Source organism: Genypterus blacodes, unplaced genomic scaffold (genome assembly GCF_046128005.1).
Source record: "Genypterus blacodes isolate CSIRO-AG114 ecotype Tasmania unplaced genomic scaffold, CSIRO-AGI_Gbla_v1 ptg000022l_1, whole genome shotgun sequence".
Classification (NCBI taxonomy): domain Eukaryota; kingdom Metazoa; phylum Chordata; class Actinopteri; order Ophidiiformes; family Ophidiidae; genus Genypterus; species Genypterus blacodes.
Window position 1 is genome coordinate 495645 of NW_027466835.1, and position 21984 is coordinate 517628.

The window sequence follows — 21984 nt, forward strand, 5'->3', positions numbered from 1 at the left end:
AGAGAATAGCTAAGTAACGAGGATCAAGAAGGAGAAAAGGGAGCAAAGAGCAGCTGACAGACAGTCGCTGTGTGTGGCTGTGTTACTGTTGCCAGTGGCAGCGGTTCTATTGAGCGATGTCATTGGAGAAAGGCTTGTTTTTCTCATCCAGTGATATTAAAATCATAAGACGGAGCAGACTCTCCATGATCTACTAGCTCATGGAATTAGAAATCATTATATTTTCTAATCTGTCCAGGGGCAGACTGCAGGCACAAACCAGATCTCGGGCTGTAATGAGAGAAATGGCCGTGGGCGAGGTGACCTCATGTTCCACTCTCAGCATTCAGGTGCTTTTCCATTTGGAATGTTAAGACGTTACTGCTTTGTCCCGCAGATCTTCTCACAGCTCTTGCTTTCCCGCTGTTGCTTTGCAATCCTTCAATGGCTGCAGACGTCCTCTTCTGTGAGGAGATGCCAGGACGTCTGTGTCTCTTCTTCCGTCACGTTAACTCAACCTGGAAATCAAACACAACCGTCGCAAAGTCTGCTTCTATTACAGTTTTTTTTACGAGAGACTGCATCAACTCACCATAAACGTCACCTCAGGTACTTTCTGCAATAGTAGCTTTGTTTTCATGACACATTTCTCAGTGTAAACCAGACTACAGACAGACGGAATGTAGGGAAGGAAGAACAATAATATTAAAGTCCTATTGAGTAAGTACAGCGTTTGAGTACTTTTGACTTCTGCTTTGTTTCCTTCGCTCAGTCAAAAAACACGTGGGCACTCCTGTTCACAGTACAGTTTTATGAAATGCATACTAAAGATATATTATCACGGACAGTCGAAGCAATGCACACATGCAGATCAAAATACACAGATATGTGCAAATGTGACTTGTACACTCTTACAGTTATCTTTAGAAATCCATGGTTAGGTCACATTTTGCTAGTGGTTTGTACCCCCCAACCTGAGTTCGGTAACTTCATGGCGTCCAGCTGAAGCCAGTCTTTTTTAACTGATTGGTCTCCGAGAGGCCAGAGGTTCTATCTGATCGGTTGTAAGTTCAGACACGTAGAGGCAAAAAACGTATGACGAATCGTGTTGTGTTCTGAGGAGATAAAAATCACATTGACATCATTTACGCAGGGCATACACGTAGAACATTTATTGCTATGTAGTCAGGATTGAACCTTTGATGCCATATTCTTTGACACAAGGATTTGTCTCAGAAAGATCTTTGAAGCTAAAACAGCCCTTGGTTGCTCTGTATTTTCTCTCCTCCGCCATTAATCTCAGGTATCCTTACCGACATATAGGACACTTCAGGAAAAGGCAATTACTTCACCTGAATTCATAAACAGACACACACACGCACACACACACACACACACACGCCCGCCATCTTCACCATCACTCATCCATATCACCGTTGCCATCACGTGTTCGAACATAGTCATCATCCTCAAGTGATTTTGCATGATAAAAAAGATCAAACCTCTCGTTTTTTTTTGTCACTTTACCCAATTTTCTTGTTGCGAAACGAAAGAAAAGAAGGAAGGCGATGATCAGAACACTGAGGATACAACAGTCTACCTCTAGGAATCGCTAAGGGGGAGCATCTCAAAGTCAAAATAAGTTAAAAGATGCAAACATTAAGTTCATGTTAACGCCATGTGTCAAACTGTGGTGTGTGTGTGGAAAGGTTGCTACAACATACATGTGTGTGTGTGTGAAGAGAGGGGAGGGCGAAGATGAGTGCATCAGGGTGTCGTTTCAAGAACAAGCAATCTGTGGTTCGGTCCCAGATCCATGCTAAGGAACACAAGCGTGTTCCGTAATCGATATGTTGTGGCATGACTCTCAAATTAAAGCTTTCAAAGAGATGCGTTGCTCTATTTATGGTTTTTTAGCATAGGAGGATCAAACGCAAACAAAGTTCCCCTGTGTGCAGCCAGGAATGTCTGTGAGCTAGAAGTTCCTCGTGTGCTGAGTGTGTATGGCCGTCCCCCCCGTCTCTGGTCGTCCTCGGGAGAGTCCAACGTCTGAAAATTCCAAGAAGAGGAAATCGGTATTCCCAACGTAAAATGTGCCAAAGGGAACAATCACTTCAGTGCACGAGTTTGTGGAAATTTTTTTGCTTTGTTGTTTTGTACATTGTCCACACCATAAAAAATGTTAGAAAACTGGAAGCCACTGGCAGACAAAAAAAAGTTCTAGACAGGAAGTAAATTAGAGATCTTTTGGGTTAAATGATATCGGGCCAAAGTGACGGCGACATTTCCACGTGCCCATTCTCTTTACTACAAAAATAGTGGAGTAGAAATCACATAGTAATCACCCGACACTGACATCTTGATACACCTCTGTATATTTAGATAAAATCTCAAGTTAAATGCAATTCCATCATGCAGTCAAAAGTCCGTCCTCCGTCTCTACTGTGGATTTGTCTTTTCACCCTTAAGCTCGGTGAGAGGAAGTGATGTCGCAGCGAATGTGCTTTTTAAAATCTCCCTTTAGCCGCTTGTGTAGCACGTGATGAACGACGCCCCGTCCAACCCCCCGACCCTCCTTCACACTTGTTTTCTTCGCATTTGAGTGAGGGGATGCTGCGGACGGATAGAAAAATGAACAATTTCACGAATCACTCCATGCAAGTCCGGACCCTCTGCAATCTGTCAGTTTCCGCCCAACGCCCACGTCGACGAGATGAAGGCGTGAAACCGACGATGGGGTCAGCGTACACCTATTTTAAAGTCACACAGGTATGGCGTGTTGTAATTGGTGTGCTCTTACGCACAGGAAACACAAATACCAGCGCACGTTCTTGAACTCTCCTCCACCTCACATTTACTCTTATCTCAGCAGAGGGTCGTGTGCCAAAAGTGAGTCGGACCTGTTGTTCCCGTCTGGCAGAACAGATGGACATTAGATCCGCTCTCTGCTTACCCAGCCAAACAAATGACCTGTCTTCTTCCCTTCCCATCCGTTGTTCTCCTCCGCCTCCTCCTCCTCTTACCGCGCTGCACTGCCTCTGAGACGTAAACAAATCAAAACAGTCTCTATTGGCTCGGGTAGCTATTTCAGTTTGGGTATTTCTATTTTTGCATTTTTCAAACTCAGCGAACTTGAGCTGACATGGAGGAAAAAGAAGGGAAAACTGTAGAGTAACAAAAAGACTTTGTGTGTTGTTTTGTGTTTAATCTCTTTGTCTCGACTCCAGTGGACTCCCTGATGTGATTAGGGCCCGCTGGTCTTCCAGTGTGAGCAGAACTCTCCTGGCCTCCTCTACAGGTACAGCCCTCAAGTGGATGCCAAGCGCCCATTTTCAGCCCTTGGGTCCAAATATATCCTCACCAGCAGACTACCACCCCCCGCCCACAAACCATTCGTCTAGGTAGCATAAAACAGGACACGGGAATTGTTGCAAATGTTTAGAAATGGGTTTGAGGGACGACGTGAAGGTTTCGTTTTGGACAACAGGCCATCATGTGTCATTGAGCCTCTCTCTCACTGAGCTGGGCAGAGAGAGTGAGAGGGACAGCAATGGGATTAGATCCAAGGAATGGAAAGACAGTGAAAGAGAACACAGTAGGTTTCATCTGTTTTTCCGACAAGGTCCCACTGCGGTTTGGCTCGAGCTCTTCCCTTTCAATCCTTGCTCACCCTCGGCCACTTCCCCTCTTTGTTCTCCTCTTCTTCTCTCCACTAATGCTCCTGTCCAGGGGTTGGCCAAGAGGCTCTGGGGGTCCATCAGGTCCAAGTCTAGAATCTCCCTGCGGCCCTCCCTGCCCCGGGACGACAGCAGCACCCCCCCTTGCTCAAGGCTGCCCGTGCTGTTGCACTTCTTCACGGCTCCTCCAGGGTACGCCAGGGAGCTGGGTAACAACAGCGATGTCAGTGACAGGCTGCTCAGTGTCTCCGACAAGTGTTCACTGTTGCCCGCTTGGCTGGACCCACAACCACCGATAGACGATCCAATACCTATTCCAAGATCCTCATCTGAAGGGTCGATGGAGTCGTCACGGGTATAACCTGGGCTGGTGCTGCCTCTGCCGCTGCTCTGGCTCCGCTGGTGCCCTCTGGTGGCCTGGAGGGTCAGAGCTGATGAGGTGCTGGGTCTCGGGGGCCGGGCTAGGGAGCAAATGGTAGCGCCGTCCTCAGGCAGTGGGTGGGGGCACAGCATCGGTAAGGGGGCCATGGGCATCGGCAGCTCTAGGTTCTGTGGAGGTGAAATGCTGAAGCTCAGTCCTTCTTCTAGCGTGGTCTGCAGGCTGCCCTCAGAGCTGCCTGTCGCAAGGGACGAGTCACTATGGGAGGGATACTTAAGACAAAGAGAAGGGAGAAACAAGGCGTTTAATCAAGCATGCTGTTTTTCAACGGTATACCAAATTAATTAATTCAACATCCTTTGTCGTGGCCTGAAGAGTCAGAACCTTTCTATCTTCACAGTCTAGAGCCACATATTAATTGCATCCACTTTATTGAGAATCCTTTTAGACAATGTCTTTACCCTCCCACCCCTTACTTGTGTACATAGCATGGCGCTATGGGCTCCCGGGGAGCGGAGGGAGGCCCAGGAGGCGGGAGAGGTCAGCCTAATGCTCCTCGACAACCGTAGGCTTCTGCTGCGGGGAGGTGCGGGGATCTTTGTGCCTGCAGGGTGGAAGAACTCTGCAGGCAGATGGAAGAGAGGAGCATCGCCAGTGGCTCCACCTTCTGCCTCTTTGTTTCTCTCATTGTTGCTGCTCGACACGCCACCTTGTGAAGAGAACATACCTGCTCAGTTTGTGTATTGAAAGGTAATGTAGTCTCACCGGATTGTGTTTAAAGTGAATGCGATGTTTCAACACACCAGTGTGTGTAAACTACGGTGCAAGGATGGATTTTCAAGAAGAATGGAAATTAATGGAATGTTATTTTTAGTCCTTCCATCTTGGACGTGATTGTTGTTTGGCAAGCCAAGCAAGAATTCATTTTCCAATAAGCAGGTGTTATTGGTCTTACCAGCTTAAAATAAATGACAAAAGCTGCCTCTAGAAATTGTGAATACCGCGTCCAAAGTCACACTGAGCCACATTTACATTTTTAAAGTTGTGAATGACACATTTCCTGTTCTCCTCCGAGGTGTTTCCTTCTGTCAGGAGTCGTTGCTGATGTGCAGGATGCTGGGTAGACGCGCCATCTGTTTATGCTTTACCTCACACACTTGTATGTTACTATTGCGTGGGCCCTGGTAGACACTAAGTGTAATACTGTCTCTTACTGTCAAAATCCAGGTAAAATTCATTCAACAGGGGGGGAAAAAAAGCTTGGTGACAGACTTTTTTTCCCTGTTTTGAGGATCTACGAAAAGCTATAAACATAATTTCACAATCCTGCATTCCTACCCGGGCTGCACAGAGGTGAGTGTCTGTGTGGCTGTTTGGTTTGCATCTCCATCTCCAGCAGTGCTGTCTCCATGTCAACACTAGCACTGACAGGCCTGCAGGGCTGGTTCAACCCCTGCACCAGGATCTGAGCCCGGTGGCCTCTTGCGTGACTTCCTCCACCACCGGCCTCGTCAGAGCTGCGGGAGTCACTGCTGCTCCGTCCCTGGAAGAGTGTGAGAGGAAAGATTTCCCAATTGATTTACAGAATAGCTTTAGATTCTTATTTCCTTTATCAGCATTACACAGTGTAGAATGACATCTGCTATATATTTTAACTAACTCATTCTTATGTCTCAGAGGATGTTGGTAGATGAAGGCGGAGTTCCATTTTGTAATCTATAGCCTCTCTCATTCCACAATGTGTAATTAGCATCATAAAGGGATTGCAGAGTCACTTGTGTGTGCGTTTATGTCTTAATTAGTGTATTGTACCGCCGAGCCCCTAAACATACACTCACAATCACCATCCCCTTCAGTAGCAATACCAAATGCAGTTTGAGGACCCTCCACTGAAAAAGCTAACCACAGTTCCTCTCTGACCTTCTGTCTTTCCACCTCCCCCTCTCTCCGTTTTCCTCCCCTCCTCTAATGAGTCGTGGTTCACAGCCATGCCTGGTGATTGGAAGCTTATCTGGCTCTCCAGAACCAAGGAGCACTACAGAAGAAGGTTATCACGAAGGGACGGCTGATAGGAAAGTGAGATAAAGGAGCTGGAGCCAGATGGGGAAGGTGTGTAATTGCCGGAGGAGTAATATTGAGAGAGAAGAACCGTAGCAGATAAAGTCAAAATGCGGGCAACAGTGCACGTGTGGATGTGTGTGTGTGTGTGTGTGCGTGTGTGAGAGAGAGCCACCCAGGATGGGGATGGGGATGTGGAGAGCCTGAAGGAAAGATATATTCATGAAGGACTCTGTGGTGGATAGAGATTGGTGGATTCTAAAAGACAAGACATCAGCACTTATTAACACAGAGAAGGAGATAAAGGGGCCTTTGCTATCTGTTACAAGAGAGCAGACATCATACCCTTGAAACATACTTCACAATGGTCATTTGTTTTACTGCCTGGTGGAGTAAAAACTTAAAAAAATAGTTTGCGTTCACATCATGGTCTTTTATAGCTGAAATCAAACTAAAAACAGTTGAATAAGTCTTTTTTAGAGATGAGGCATGAATGTAGCACATAGTCACCTTGCCCTCTCGTGCCTGCAGCTGGTAGGCAGCGTGTTCGTCCAGACTCAGGTCATCTGGGAGGGCGGGCGATGACGACTTGTCTGACAGCTGCTCTGACTTCAGCGATGCCTGCTCAATCTCTGCCATCCTGATCTGCTGCAAGACATGTAGCTGAGTTAATCATGTTTCTGACAACAGCGAAGGCTTCAGAACACCTCGGAACGCACATGAATACCAATTATACTGTGAAACCTGTGATGAGTTTTAAGGCTCAACCACTTGATTATCTATACACAAAATTACAAAAACCTCTCAACTATAAGTACATATTGGATTTAGAAAGCAGAGAATACTTTAGGTGTTGCTTTAGATGTGCTTCTTCCGTCTGAGAAGAGAGCTACAAGAAATGTCATCATGTTATATAACCCAGAGTGTGTCAGTGTCATCTAAGCACACGCCTGAATTGTGTAATAACACCACAAGAACCCCAAGATTTCACTCCATCATCCCTCAGGCTGCTTACACTCAAAAAGAGGCAGAGTGTCATATTGTGTCACATTTCAAAAAAGGGCTTAGACCACGTAGCCCTGACTGTTCGCCATGCAAGGTTGCGGTATAACTTTACATTTGTGTTGTGGCACTTATAAGCTTCTCCTCCGTTAATCTGTGGCGTCTGCTTTTGTCACATCGTGTTGCAAAGGTCATCGGCAAATTGATCAGAGTTGAAATTTGGTTGACATATGATCGCAACGGCAACGCGAAGAACGTGAGCTTCATTGCTCAACTTTTAAGAGCAGGTCAGTCAGTGCAGCTCACATATATTGTTGATGGTTTGTAAGCAGCCTTGATATCCTCTCACACCCATACAGTTTCAAATCACAACAGGGAACTGACCGCAATTAATCCAAAACAATCACTATTCAACATGGATCCCAGGTTAGACAGGTTTATTCCATCGAAAAATAAGGGACCGGGAAACCATTTCGATGGCACAAACGCAAGAATGCCATATTTTTCTGACATAAAACATCAAATTTGAACATAATGAAGCTCCAGCTATTTTATGCTGATTCATTATGCAGCAGAATGGTCGCCTGCTCAGCTTGATCAACTTTTATACTTATATATATATATATACTTTTCCTAAACTTTTCACTTCAGTATCTTCTGCAGTAGCATCTATGTCATAATATTCTCTGTTCCTCTGGTTTACTCGCTCCTTCTCCAGGGACCGTGGGTGTAAAATGATCTGTTGTCTCAACATAGTGCGGTACATCTTTTTTACTTTGACAGGCAAGAATTCTGTTCAACTCCGCTGTCCCTACTCAAATAAACCAATAAATAAATAAAGAATATCCCGATCCTTTGATAACCCATCTGGGAGTTTTGCGTCGGTTGTAGATTATCACTACGACGCTCCTGTAAACTCAAACCGGGGTCGTCGCCTCTCCCTGTACGCCACTTGCGGGTGAAATTTCAGGATTCTCAAGGTGATATGATGCGCTGAAGAGGTGTACCTTTGAAGAGACGGGTAATAAATATCCAGAGAAAAAGGGGGGAATTAAAAACAGTGCTTAAGTAGAGGACCAATTGATATCCAACGGATACATCAACCTGTTAGTAATATATTAACACATGCCTGTGGGTGAGAGAGACAAAGTAATTCATACAGGGAGATTCATGGCCGGTATGCAGCCGTAAATTATCACAGCTCAGGTTCGCAAGAGAGCGGAGAGAGAGGGGGGGAGGGGGTGGGGGGAGGGATATAGAGAGACACAGGTGCAATGAAGCTGAGAGAATAAGCGAAGGAGAAGCACACCAGCGTAACTCATGAGTTTAAGAGGACATTTCTTTACGCTTCATGCTTTTCTGGTGCACAGGTGGGAATTAAATAGCTGCAGTCTTGTTTTCCAAAAGGTCCCCTGCTGAAGATAGCGCTGGTTGCAGTGACATGAAAGAGAAGTGAAGAGCTAAATGAAGCCAGTCGTCCACCTCAGCGTGAGAACAGCTGCTCAGGACAGATCACTTAGTTTTAAGACACACACCAAAACCATAAACATGATGCATAACTCACATTGTATGAACTCATGCTGACCAGGACGGTGTGTGCAATATCATTTAGGCTGCTAAGTATGGAGGAGGAGAGGAAACAGCCTGTGGTAATAAGAATAACATGTGGCTATGAGCTAAATAGGTCACTTCACTTATTTAATGGGGCAGATGTTCAGATTCTCTTCCTGATGTGGACCTGGTACGACGACTCCCCACCGTCAGCCCTGCCATATAGTGAGCCTGTGGTGTTGCGGTACCTCAGAGGCCACAGCCAATAATATAAACATGTTATCCACATTAATATATATTTTTGTGTCTTTCCTATTTCAAAATACCTCAAGATTGATTTATTAATGTCCAGGATGTTCTGTCATACGAGGCTCTGTGTTACAAATCAGGTTATTATCACCTGATCGCCAGATAATTATCCCACGGTCATTATAGGTCGTCGCCAGGCATTATTTGTATTGGAGCAGGATATCTCCTCTCCTCTCCTTTCCTTTCCTCTCCTCTCATCTCACAACATGCATAACAAGACACAAACTCGAGACAATGCAAAAAATGATTCAAATGAAGAGGAGACAAAGCCCGAAGACAACGAGCTGTGCATGTAAAAAAAAAGGAGTCCTGTGGGGACGTGAACTTAGCAAGCACTCCAGTAGGTGCAGACAGAAGTGGCTGCAAGGACTCCAGCTTCCTCATCACATCTTATGCCTGTCTTGTGCCTGTGAGATACAGTATAGTAGTTCTTCCTTAGAGCTTTTTTTTTTACTATGAACTAGAAGCCTGTGGAGTCAGTATTCACGTTTGTCTCACACGTATACACAATAATCAAGTAATTCCTTTCAAAAACCCGGGAAGTGAAGAGAAACACCACTAGATTGGTTATAGTGAATCAGTGTTGATTGACAGATGGCTGGAGGAGCACAGGGACAGATGGAAAGAGTAATCATGTAAAAGAAGCCGGAAGATTGATGGTTTGACACTGTCTGCAGACAGGCAGAAAGCCGGACTGACAGGTGAGGAGGTGTAGAGCCCCCTTATTGTTCTGTCTTTGCTGACCTGCTGCACTTTATTATTGTGACGGGTAACAGACACAGGACACAGGAGGAGGACACAGCAGAAGGTGGTGAGCGTTTTATGCAGGGTCTCCTGTATACAAAATATATGAAGATACATGCCCTGGTAAAGGAGAGCACTGGAGCGTACAGGCACGCATATCAGGAGCCATCGCATCCGTGTCTGCATGCATCCGCAATTCTGCACTTTTGAGCGACACACTAATAAAACATTGTCAGTGTACAATGGGTTCAAAGTCCGTCTTCTAGTGCAGGGTATTGTATTTGACACGAGAGAGACAGCAGACCAATTACTACTTGTATTAAACATCCTCCTCCCCTCTCCCTCCTCTCCCTCTTCCTTCTCTTTCTCGTTTCTAAGTTTCTTGCGGTTTCATTGCAAATCAGGGCAGGAGCAGCTTGGACTGGCAGCTCTGCTATTTGTATTTGTGTTTTAATGACAAAATGTAGTTTGGAGACCAGACAGATGCTTTTGTGCTTTCAGTGTACTGAAAGATTGTCTCCAGTCATTTAGTATGCAAACAACAACAGCTTCCAGATATCCGTGTATTAAATGAGATGATGTGAAATCTGATGAATGAAAGTCGTACGCATTCAAGGATGCATTCAAAATCTGGTGGTGTTGAGGTATTTATCACGTCTAAGCTCCTTCTTAGGATCATTGTGCGTCTGTGTGGGTTTCATGCACAGTCATGGTGGGGGCTACCTCTTGTGGGTGACCCTTGCAGTCTTTGCATATGGGTGTCGGGGTGGAATAGTGGTGGAAGACAGAACCGGAGAGGTTGTCGATCATCAGCATCTCTCCCTCCAACGAATCCTTGATCAGCAGAGACACACTGTCTAGCCACTGGTTCTCCTGGAACACACACACATACATACACACACGAACACATACACACGAGACGCAGGCCAGCGGACCAGTATGGCACGCAGGTGCAAACGTGCACATGCGGACATGCGAGGACACAGAACACGCAGGGAAATGCACACGCCATCATAAGGGTGAGAGAAGTACATGTGTGCGTACAGTGATATTGTTTCATAAACTCACATACAGGCACACTCTCATACTCATTCTCACACATGTACATATTGTTACTTCCAGGGATACACAGATGTATAACCTTACTTTAAATACATACAGCCATGACATAAGTGTTGTTACAGGAGCCCGTGTGTCTCTGTGGGCTTGGGGTTATGTCTTTACATCTACGTACTGGCAACAAGCCCAGAAAAGAGGTCAGACCAGATGCTGGCTGGGGATTATGAGACACTTTAAAAATGGACAGGAAACATGGTTTTCCTTTTTCTCCTGCATGGACGGACATCCTAGTATTGATCAGTCTGGGAGAACGTCAAGTGAGGCATCTGGTTTGTGGGGCTTGTAAGGTAAAGCTCTGTCTACGATCATTGTCAAGAAGGAGACAATAGGCTGGGAGTCATTAACGTCAGCCATTATGGCTTTAGGAAAAAGTTATATTCTGCAGACACAACAGCAGGAAATTTGAAAGCGATCCCACCACAGGAAGCACAGGGACTTCATATCTGTTTAAAGACAACAAACTAAATCTAAGAGGTATAGGTGTCCCCTCTCACGTGCCAGACCTGCTGTGTGTCTTAGCTCTACATCCAAAACTCACTCCATGTTACAGCCAATTACCGATTGTTATTCAATAGACATAGTGGGTAGTTTGGCTAAAAAAGCCTTTCCACAGAGAGACCCAGGCTCTGACACTTCCACTGTCACAAACAAAGCAGAACAAATCTCCTCTAACACTTTGGCCTGGAGGGCTAAACACTGCTCACTACACAAAGAAACTCTCATTATCCAGCATAACAGAGAATTTTACTATCAAAGCCTTGAGCACTGAGGGCTGTGCAATTACATTTGATATATCACCTCAATTAAGCTGTTCAATACCTTGTTGAAACAATTTAAGATTGGGGCAGAGCATTTGATATGTGTTCCGAACATTATTACATTTAAACCAATTTGGACTAAATCAGTGGTGGAGTTGTTTCTGTGATTTACACAGTATGATCCAGTCTTTGCTCCAAACCAATCTGACACAATGGGCAATTTTCCCTGACGTGCCACACTGACAGCCGCAAGCAAACTCTGTATTTTAGAATGGATGTAGTGCAGTGTGCCTGTAGCAAATAGCTCACAGCAAAAAATAACTGCATTATATCAAAAGCGGCATCCCGAAAGCTCTCCTAAAACAAGGTCACTCCTCTTCAGTATCCACACTATTCCACATTTTCACACACACTTTTAGGACAGGGCTCTGAGCTGTTATGCAAACACACATCAGTGACTCATATTTAGCTCATGTTTTTAAAATGAGTGTACTACACCACATGATTGTGCCGGCTTATGAAACCACAGAAGTTAGTTGCAGTACTGCAAGTTGGTCACTAGGACAAAGCTGAGTCACGACATAAACAGGGCTTTTTCATACATCCACATGTGAAACTCACTCGCACACACACACGCACGCGCACGCACACACACAGGCGCACACATGCACACGCACACACACACACACCATCCATGCTGTGTAGGCAGATAGTCAATATAAAAATAATGCCTGATTGACGGTGCTGGCCTCCATTAGTAGCTGTATTAGTGGACAACAATAGGGCCCATCTACAGGGAAAGGAAATTTTAGCGGAAGAGAGAGAGCTAAAATTAATTACTGCCTCTATCTGAATGTCACTTGCTCAGCTATTATCTCTTCTCTCACGCTGCCTTATTCTCTCTATTCTCGGTGTGTCTACTCTCTGCACATTCTGCTCTAATCCCTCTGTAATATGTTGCTAGTGTTTCAGTGTTTTGTGATTGGGACTTTTCAGGAAGTAAAGTATATCAGAACATTCTCTTCTTTGTAGTTAAGAGATTTGAAGTTGCCACCGTAACTATTTACATACAGAGTGACACATCAAAACATGTTGACTACTGTTCATTCAAATGTACGGATCCATGGATCCTTTGGCATCAACTGAATATTTCTATTTTTCCAATGTGAACATACCGAGTTTAACAAAATAAAGCCTTTATCTGACGGAGCGGTGGTTCCCAAACTGTTTGCACGAAGTCACACCACTGACCCAATCACAAAATAGACCTTACAGTAGCAGAGTGCCTCAGAGTTCAATTGTTTTGATTCTCCAGAGTTATCCGGTGAACCACAAGGGGGCGCTTCAAGTACCACCAGTGATTTTAAGGGCCAATATGTTAGAGAAGCCACTAACCATGTGGAGGGAATTTAAAGCATCATAACACATGATGTCTTCATGTTTGGGTTTACAATAGCAATATGCTTACATGAGCCTGATTCAGTTGCCCCACGCACACACTCACACACACAAAGTGACTGCTCTGCTCTAAACTAAACTGTGCCGGCTCACTGGGTGTCTTATTGCATTGCTCAAGGGACAGAGTATGAGAGAGAGAGAGGGGGAGAGAGCGAGAGAGCGAGAGAGCGAGAGCGAGAGAGAGAGAGAGAGAGAGAGAGGGAGAGGGAGAGAGAGAGAGAGAGAGAGATGGATAGATGAAGAGATATGAGGGCTGTGGGTTAGATGGTGCCTTCATGTGCTCCCTGGTTCTGCATTAAGCTCCATTGTCAGCCAACACAGAGCTAAAAATGGCTCCATGCAGCCAAGTTTAGCTCAACAAAGGTGAAACTCCTCACAGCAGCCGATGAGTCATCTATCTCTGTGCGTGTGTGTGCTAGTGTGTGTGTGTGTGTGTGTGTGTGTGTGGATCTCTCAGGCTATCATTAGCGATTTCATAATGAAAGTGTGTCTCTGTGAGTCTATGATTATGTGCAACAAAAAAGGCTCTGTGTGTGTGTGTGTGTGAGTGCATTAACCCGAAGCTCTCACACACACATATATTCATCTCAAACTGTAACCTGTGTATCTTATTTTCCTTAGAAATGTATCTTAAAAATTAACAAAATATGAGAAAGTGTTGAAAATGGCTCTTTTGCCTGACAATGCGGGTTGCTATGGCTACAGCGAGCAGAGATAAGAATTTAAAAGGTAGAATGAAAACACATGTCCTGTTGTCTACATAACACAACTTTGTAAGTTTAGTACAATTCTAGCATGTCTGTAATTTCTATACTAAATATTAATCAGTTCCACTTTTGCAATGATAACTGTTTGTAATTCGGGCTCAATGCCTTTTCATGTTCTTTAATCTTATTTTTCCTTTCATATGCATTTCTTTGAAAGTTTAATCCTATGCGGGCTTATCCTTGTTTTAAACTCTGTAAAAGTGCAAGAACAGGGAAAAGAATACAAAGGCAGCTAAGTAAAATGTCTGAGTGTAGTCATGCAGAGGCTGTCAGTCAGTCTCTCTCTCTCTCTCACCCGTGTCAGCGCCACTCAAACATGATTTCACTTCCTTTGTACTCTCCTGGCTTTATGCATCAAATATGTAATTTTCCCAGCATGAACTAATCTGGTGATACTGTGTGAGAGATGCAAACCGACAGGCAGCCAGAGACACAAGAATAGGAAAAAAAACAGACACACGCACACACGCGCACAAATTGGGCCCTTCCACTCCATCTGCTCCTACAAACACACACACGCACGCACGCTCACCTGTGCTGGGGAGTACAGTGTGTGGCTGGAGTCACTGGAGTTGTACGGCGCTTGGTGTGTGATGGCTGCGGCGTGTCGAACCTTCTTCACTCCTCCCTTCTCTCCTCTTCCTCTCTCCTTCTCCTTGACTCCTCCTCCTGTGCCCCCGTGCCCCGGCGTGGTGGCGGTGACGGCGGCGGCGACGACGAGTCCTTTCTCCAACCCCCCACCCCCGCAACTGGGGGCGCCCATACAACAGAGGGTGCCCTGGGCTAGCTCCAGCTCAATTTCAGCATCCATCTCCGCCTCCTCTTGGGCCTCCTTGTTGGAGTCGTCCAGGTGCTTCATCAGCACGGCCACCACCACATTGATGAGCACGAACTGGGCGGTGAGCACGAAGGAGACAAAGTACATGGGTGAGATAAACTGAAGGCTGGGGTTGCAGGCGTAGTCCACGTGTGTAGCGTGGTCCGGTGGGCACTCCCGCAATGTGTCCTGGCGGGAAAGAGACACAAAAGAGACGTGGTGAGGACACAGAGAGGAACAGGACAGTGCAGTAGGACAACACACTGCATGGAATAAGCACCAGTTATAGGAAGATACATTATTTTGAGTATTTTCTAGCCCCTGACTCGTGCCTTTTCATCTTTCTTGCTGTTTTATCTCTTTTAATTTTGCCATAATTCTGCCCCTAGAGGAAAGTGTGCATAATGGGTCAACCCCTCCCCCCCCTCCTCTTCTTCCTCACTAGATCATCAGTACAAAGGCAACCTCATTACACCCGCACGCTCGTCTGGCACAGCCGCAAACTGATTCGGAGCGACTCCTGCAGATTGATAGAGGTTGGGGTCGGGTTCAGCCTGATGGTGGCCCTGTAATTACCTCTGTGATGTTTAATGCTTATAACATTAGAACCTTTGAAATTGCAATAAAGCTAAATCAATATTTTACTTTATTCATGTAGTTAATCCGCAAGAATGTGTGTGTGTGTGTGTGTGTGTGTGTGTGTGTGTGTGTGTGTGTATGTGGTTTTCAGTATAAGTAGCAGTTGTGTGTTATTATATCACAATAAACTTTGAAGTCGTGTAGCGCAGGTGTAACATCTCTCTCTCTCTCTCAGCACCTTTCTAGTTTCTTATGTATGTTCCTCATTATTTCCTTGCTTCCTTATTGTCTCTGCTTGATTAATCACCACTGCGCCTCGTGTTCTCGCTACTAAACCGTTGCGTCTCTATCCGATCGCTAAATGACGGAGCTTTGCGCTGAGCTGTAGCATCTGTGGCCCGCTGGCTTGCTTCATGGCCCGCCGCCATCCATACACTCCCTGCATCCAGTGTGCGTTTAATGATCCTCAACTGATACACTACAGCATTATCTCTATTCCCCACGCGGCCTAGATGGAGGTGGAGGAGCAGTCATAGCTGTGGGTGGCGGTAGGTGTGTGTTCAGCGGAAATTGGTCTTTTGTGTGTGCCTGTGTGCGTCAGTGTGTGTGTGTGTGTGTGTGTGTGTGTGTGCCTGTGTGTGCCTGTGTGTGTGTGTGCGCGCAATGGAGCCCAACCACTTTGTACTCCCTGTGCTGAGCAAGCACTTTCCTTTTATCCTTAAGCATCACTATAGTGGAAGATTGGATGGAGGAGAGGAGAAAGTTGAAGGGGAGGAGCTCAGAGGACTTCTACTTCTCTCTAAGCCGTCCGTCTCTCCCCATGTTCGTTATTTCCAATTTCACACACAAGACGATTAAATTACTTGAACTTTGCGCATTCCCCCGTGTGTGTGTGTGTGTGTGTGTGTGTGTGTGTGTGTGTGTGTGCGTTTGTGTGTGAGCGAACCAAAAGGGCATGGGTGTGTATATTTCTGCGTTTAGACGTTAGATGTTTGATGAAATCTGCCAAATGAATCTAATCTATACTAAACAAATCTATCTGTTATGCACTAATGTGAATGAATTGATCCTTAATTGATTTAGTTTCACTTGGGTGATCTAACGTTAACCACGGGCACCCAGCTATGGATCAATCAGTAGGTCAATAGATCATCTTGTGGATGATCCAGAAGGAGTTCAGATCATATTTACCCCACATCCCAAACCCTCTAGATATTCGGCCCAAGCTGCTGCCCCAAGAAGAAACAGGGCCTGGTCTAAACCGTGTAGGTGTGACGACTCAGTAGGTGAATAACATCTGGTACCTTCATTATGCCATTCCAGTTGTCACCAGTGGAGACCTGAAACAAGGTCAGGAAGGCCATTCCAAAGTTCTCAAAGGTGGCGTGACGACTCATACCCTCACACGGGTAGTCTTCATTGCAAACTGAGAGTGAGAGGAACAGAGCGGGATGGGTTCACGGGTGAGACAGAGGTGAAGAGAGAGAGAGAGAGAGAGAGAGGGATGAAGGGATCAGAGAGGAAGAAGACATAGGAATTCAGACCAAAACCACAAGATGTACTTCTGATGTGACAGAGAGACTTCATTCTTCCCTGAAATACTGCAAGCATGCAAAATTTCTGCTGCTAAGTTGCCAGGACGACAGGCCAGCTCAGAGTAGACAGCAGTTTAATATATCTTCCAACGTGGTCCATGGATATTTTAGGATTGTATTAAGACTTATATTGGAACACGTTTGAATGGGTTTGAATCCCTAATGGTCGTCTGACTGCAGGGGGAGGGAGCTGATGAAGGAATAAAGGGAGGAAGGAACGTGAGATGATAAAGTAAGGAGGTCTTTTCATCATAATCTAATCCGTCTCCTACACTTTTATGCAACTAAGCGGACTTTAGTTTGCAGCCTTCACACCAGCTTTTATGTGCCATCTTATTAGGGCAGTGTCATGCTGAGTCTGAATTGCTTTACACATTGTGATGCATGAATAATTACACTTCTACACCGATTGAGTTCAGTCTAGTCTTGAATTATATGCAGGAGAGGGTGCAAAGCTTTCATTGCATTGCAGAAAGAGCAACATGAAGTTTAGATCAAGAGTTAAGTAATAACACGTCATATGAAAGTGTTTTGACATCATATTCTACCTTATCCTGATTGGCTGCACTCACCTAGTTCTCCAAACAGCTCCACACCTAAGGCGGCGTAGATGAAAAACAGCAGCATGAAGAGCAGGCCCAGGTTACCCACCTGTACCACACACACACACACATAGAGAGAGACACACATGCCACATATCAGCATGCTTAGCTCTGCAAAAAAAGGCTAAAAGTCCTATGAAACTTTGCAAACTATGCAACCAAACCCTTTTTGGTGTGGATTTCTGGAGTTTTGGCTTTGGGAATTTGGCTCAGTTCCTCCACAAAACCTCTGTGAGCCCCTCGGTACCACGACGTAATGGTGATTGATGAGAGTAAAATGTAATCCCATTACCAGAATTCATAACCCAGGATGCTATTCAGTGTCTGTAACCCTCTGCTAATAAAACAGATCCACTGGGAAAGAGAAGACAAGCAGACAATTCCTGCTCCACTGGAAAATACTGACTATAATTATTCAGAGTTCTCCAAAGAAAAGGTTTAATAACTCTACCTTTTTTGCAAAGAAAACATACTTAATATTCATGCATTGTTCTCGGAATCTTGGAATAATGCATATATATTATGACAAGCTAAGAGAAGCAAATGAGCGTCCACATCAATGAAAGCAATGATAATTAACGATATTAACATACTTGTGTGTGATCGGGCCTGTTGGCTCTATTTGAAGCCGGGCTTGGCAGGGCTATTAGGATGATTAGTTGGAAGAATTCAGAGCAATATCTGGGTTTAACTTCTCTTTTCCCTTTCCCTCCCAGGTCACCCTGATGATGAATGAATATTAATCGGTTGGAATTAGTAATGATTCCTTTTAAAAAAGACCCAGTGCAGCGAGACGTGATGTTTCTGTGTTGTTACCTCGTGTTTATGTTCTAATGCTTCTCTATCGGTCTGAATCAAACACAGTGGGGTGGATTTAGTCTTGAATCACTAAGTTGCTGATTTGCCTTCACCAAACCAAAGATTCCAAATTATACCAATCATTTGTAAAGTAACACATGCACATTTGCAAGCGCAACCACAATTCCAAGATCCCATTATGCCTTGTTTAGCTTGTGACTCGACTTGTGATTTGTAAAACAATGACTTGTTGCCGATTTCCTGCAGGAAATTATGAACATGAAGTGAAAAACAAAACACCAGACAGGTCCCCGCCAGCATGTAACACCGTGTAACCGCCAACATAAAATGTCAGAGTGCTTGCTGTGAAAATCAAGCCCTTTTTAACGCGGTGCTGCCTGATGAGTCCCGTCGGACTAAACGTAATGGAGGTAAAAGCCTCACAAGCTTTTATCTGAGGAGCTGTAATACATGTAGATCTGGCTGTTTGGGGGCATTGCCTCATATATATCCCCTGGATCAGGCACATCCCATCCGGAGTGCTTAACAATCTGTGTTTCTCAACGTCCACATGTGGGTCAAGCATCCACCAAGCACTGAGCAGCAACATGTTTTAGTTAGACATACTCACATCCAAACAAACAGTAGCCAGAGTTAAAAGTATATCACACGGATTCCAAATCACCGTATTAGATGCATACAAATTGCTCTGTGACTTCCCTAAAGCAGAAATGTCATTCCATGTGGTGTCCACATCTGCAGCAGGCTATTCTAGAGGTTTCTAATCTATTCGCCAACAACTTAAGTGTCCGTGTTACGCTCCAGATATAAGCTATTAGTGTTAGTGAATGGCATGTTGCAGCCATTTTGCATCAGTGCGGGGGGGAGAGGGTAATGGAGGATGCTGGTGGGTAAATGGCTTCGTCTTAGTGTGTCTTTATGGAGAGAAGCCATGAAAATGCTGTAAAAGAGCCACTGAGGTTACTTTCCAAGATCCTTGTCTTTTCTGATTAAATTTCAGAAAATGTGCTCGTTGTACATAGTCAATGTTTTATCTCTGAATACGGTGAAAATCAGAATCACCCTGCCCGACTCAAATTCATCGGTATTGCTTACACTTGCATCAACAGTGTGTGTTCAAGGTTCCAGCTGAATCCTGAAGTCATCTCAGGTTTAATAACTAAGCTGCTCACTTTACCTTTTTACCTTATTATGCGCGCACACACACACACATAAACAGGTAGAGAGGGAACAAAAGAGAGAGGGAGAGAGAGCGAGAGAGAGAGAGAGACCTGCTGGAACTGTTTAATTAGCCTTAGTTTTAATTACCTCCTAGTGCCCTTGGGTTAGAGCAAAGGGCTCAGTGTTAATGAGAGAGGGATCAATACGATAGAAAGACAAGGAATGTGTTCCTCCTCACCTCGGCCTGCCCTCACTTCACAGCACCACCTGTTTCCCTCTGCCTCGCCTCACTTTGTGATGGTCAACGGGTCAGACTGTGCCAGGTTGTGTTTGCCCATAAATGAGTTTGTGCCCGGGTCTATGTACAGAACCTGGCTCTCTGCACTCCTGCTTTTATGAAAGTTTTCAAGGCTCTTGATCGTATAAATATGACATACAAACTGATGGTTGATATCGTAAACATCCTGAGACCAAACAGGGAATTTCGGGGCACATATATTAAGTTCTCCAAAATAAAACACTGCAGCTCTGAAGCACAACACCATTCCAAGGTTGTGTGAAGACGTCAGCTGCTAATAATGGTTGTTCTAACAAAAGCCTGACATGAGTTATGGGGTAAAAATAAAGAATTAACTGTACTAATTATTTATGCAATGTTAGCAATCCCACTGAACGACTTGCAACATGTTTGTGTGTTTGAGAAGAAGCTATTTACAGTAAATGAGACGGTAATGGTGAGAAAAAGCTTCATAATATGAATCCTGCAATAAAAAGTGAAGAGGAATAAACACCTGATTGTGCTCCACCTTATTTTACATTATTGTCTAACAGTATTTGTTCATTATTGATTCATTTCTTCAATTTCCACCCATAGCTATCTCTTAAAATAAACACAGCATGGAACACTAACAATTCTTTGCCCTACATACCGTAGGAGGCGGGCTATTTCTGACTGAGAACAGCGAGCGAAGAAGCATTCTGGGAATGTTCTAGAGCTTTCATCCAGTGGACGAGACCTACTGGGAGGATTTACACATGTCTGAACCACAGGCTGGTTTAAGAGACCCCCCACTGTCTGTAGAACTCTGGACCCAGCGGGAATCAGGGTGCTCTCCATGGTGCTGACAATGAAAGCAAAATCAAGTGTGTGTGTGCGCCAGTTGAGATGTCTACAGGCCAACACAGGAAGACATGGGGGGCTTTCACTACCCTGGCTACTGACTGTGCCAGACCAACTGTCTGAGAGAGTCCGTGTGTGTGTGAGAAAGAGAGACATGTACAGAGAGAGGGAGGGAGGGAGGGAGAGAGAGAGTACCTGCGGCAGGGCTTGTACCACAGTATCCAACAGAGCTCGCATTCCCGTTGCCATCTTCAGCAGCTTCAGAACTAGAGAGAGAGAGAGTAAGAGAGAGTGTGTGTGAGAGAGAGAGAGAGAGAGAGAGAGAGCAAGAGAGACAGAGAGATTTAAGTGGGGGCATTTAGGAAATCCCTTAGGTTCAATTACAGACTTAAATGGGCAACATTTCGAAAGGTCAGAGCTTAATTTAAACACAGCGTAACACACACACACGGAGACACACACAGGCAGACGCATGAAAACACACAAATTCCCACTCTGACCCACTGGTACATGAACTGAAAAATGTACTGAACAGACAATATTCTAACACGGCGGTTCACACCAAATCACCAAATCTGCTTAAAGGGAAGAATGTGTAGTGTGTGAGGTGGTGGGTAAGTGTGTGTGTTCCTGTGTTATGAACCTCGTGCTATCCTCAGTACTCTCATGATCCGGATGATCGTGGGGTTGATGGGCAGAGCAGCACTGATTTCAATCTCCTCCAGGGTGATTCCCATCACAGACAGGAGAACTATGGCCAGGTCCAGCTGGTTCCACCTAACAGAAACACACACACACACATATAAGCACACACACACACACTGCAGAGAATGTGACTGTTCACCATCACTGGCTCTTAGGCTAAACACTAGCAGGTAAGAGGGGTGTTTGAAGAAGATCCCAGTCTTCATTATTTATCAGCTGATCAAACAGAATTCCCTTCAAACCTCAGTAAACACAAGTCGCCGTGTTTCCAGCTGCCTGAACAGCTTCTGCCTTCTTCAGCAGTGATGTGAGCTGCATTGTTGAAACTGAAATACTTGACGAAAACTGCACAGCTTCTATTGGCAGGTTCGTCCCATCCGTTCGTTTCCATTCAGCATATTTCATCACTTTTTACAAATCCTGACTTTTACATGAATTCCACAGAACAGCTCTTACATTAAAGATAGTTACCAACCAGCACATTGCCTTTGTAACACTACAGAGACTCTACTGCACAGCCTCTATGATGTCATATTGGGACACTGGGACCAAAGAATGTTTGATTCAGTTCAGTCTAGAGTTGGGCTCACATGCCGGGAGGTAAAAGTTTTGTGCTCAGCACGGAGGGCATGTGAGGGGTCAGACGGTCTCCTCTGAGCACACACTGTTCATTAATATCCTGGTGTTCACTCCTTTCTTTGACCCTCAGAGCGCTTTGAAACGAGACTGGCCAACTTGGAGACACGCGTGCATTCACCGATGACACACTAAAGACAGAATCCCTC

At 45.0% G+C, this 21984-nt stretch overlaps 1 protein-coding gene across 1 annotated transcript in view; it reads right to left on the minus strand.

Moving 5' to 3' along the window:
- Positions 1–864: 864 nt before the first annotated feature.
- Positions 865–21984, minus strand: part of LOC142992752 (voltage-dependent T-type calcium channel subunit alpha-1I-like) — a 94771-nt gene continuing 73651 nt past the window's right edge. The window contains exons 27-36 of the mRNA XM_076143289.1: positions 21138–21271; positions 20690–20760; positions 17365–17443; positions 16502–16623; positions 14334–14807; positions 10423–10572; positions 6604–6741; positions 5374–5578; positions 4512–4744; positions 865–4307 (exon numbers count right to left, since the gene is read on the minus strand). Of these exons, the coding sequence (XP_075999404.1) occupies positions 3582–4307; positions 4512–4744; positions 5374–5578; positions 6604–6741; positions 10423–10572; positions 14334–14807; positions 16502–16623; positions 17365–17443; positions 20690–20760; positions 21138–21271 (2332 nt within the window). The 3' untranslated portion in view covers positions 865–3581. The remainder of the gene's footprint in view (positions 4308–4511; positions 4745–5373; positions 5579–6603; positions 6742–10422; positions 10573–14333; positions 14808–16501; positions 16624–17364; positions 17444–20689; positions 20761–21137; positions 21272–21984) is intronic.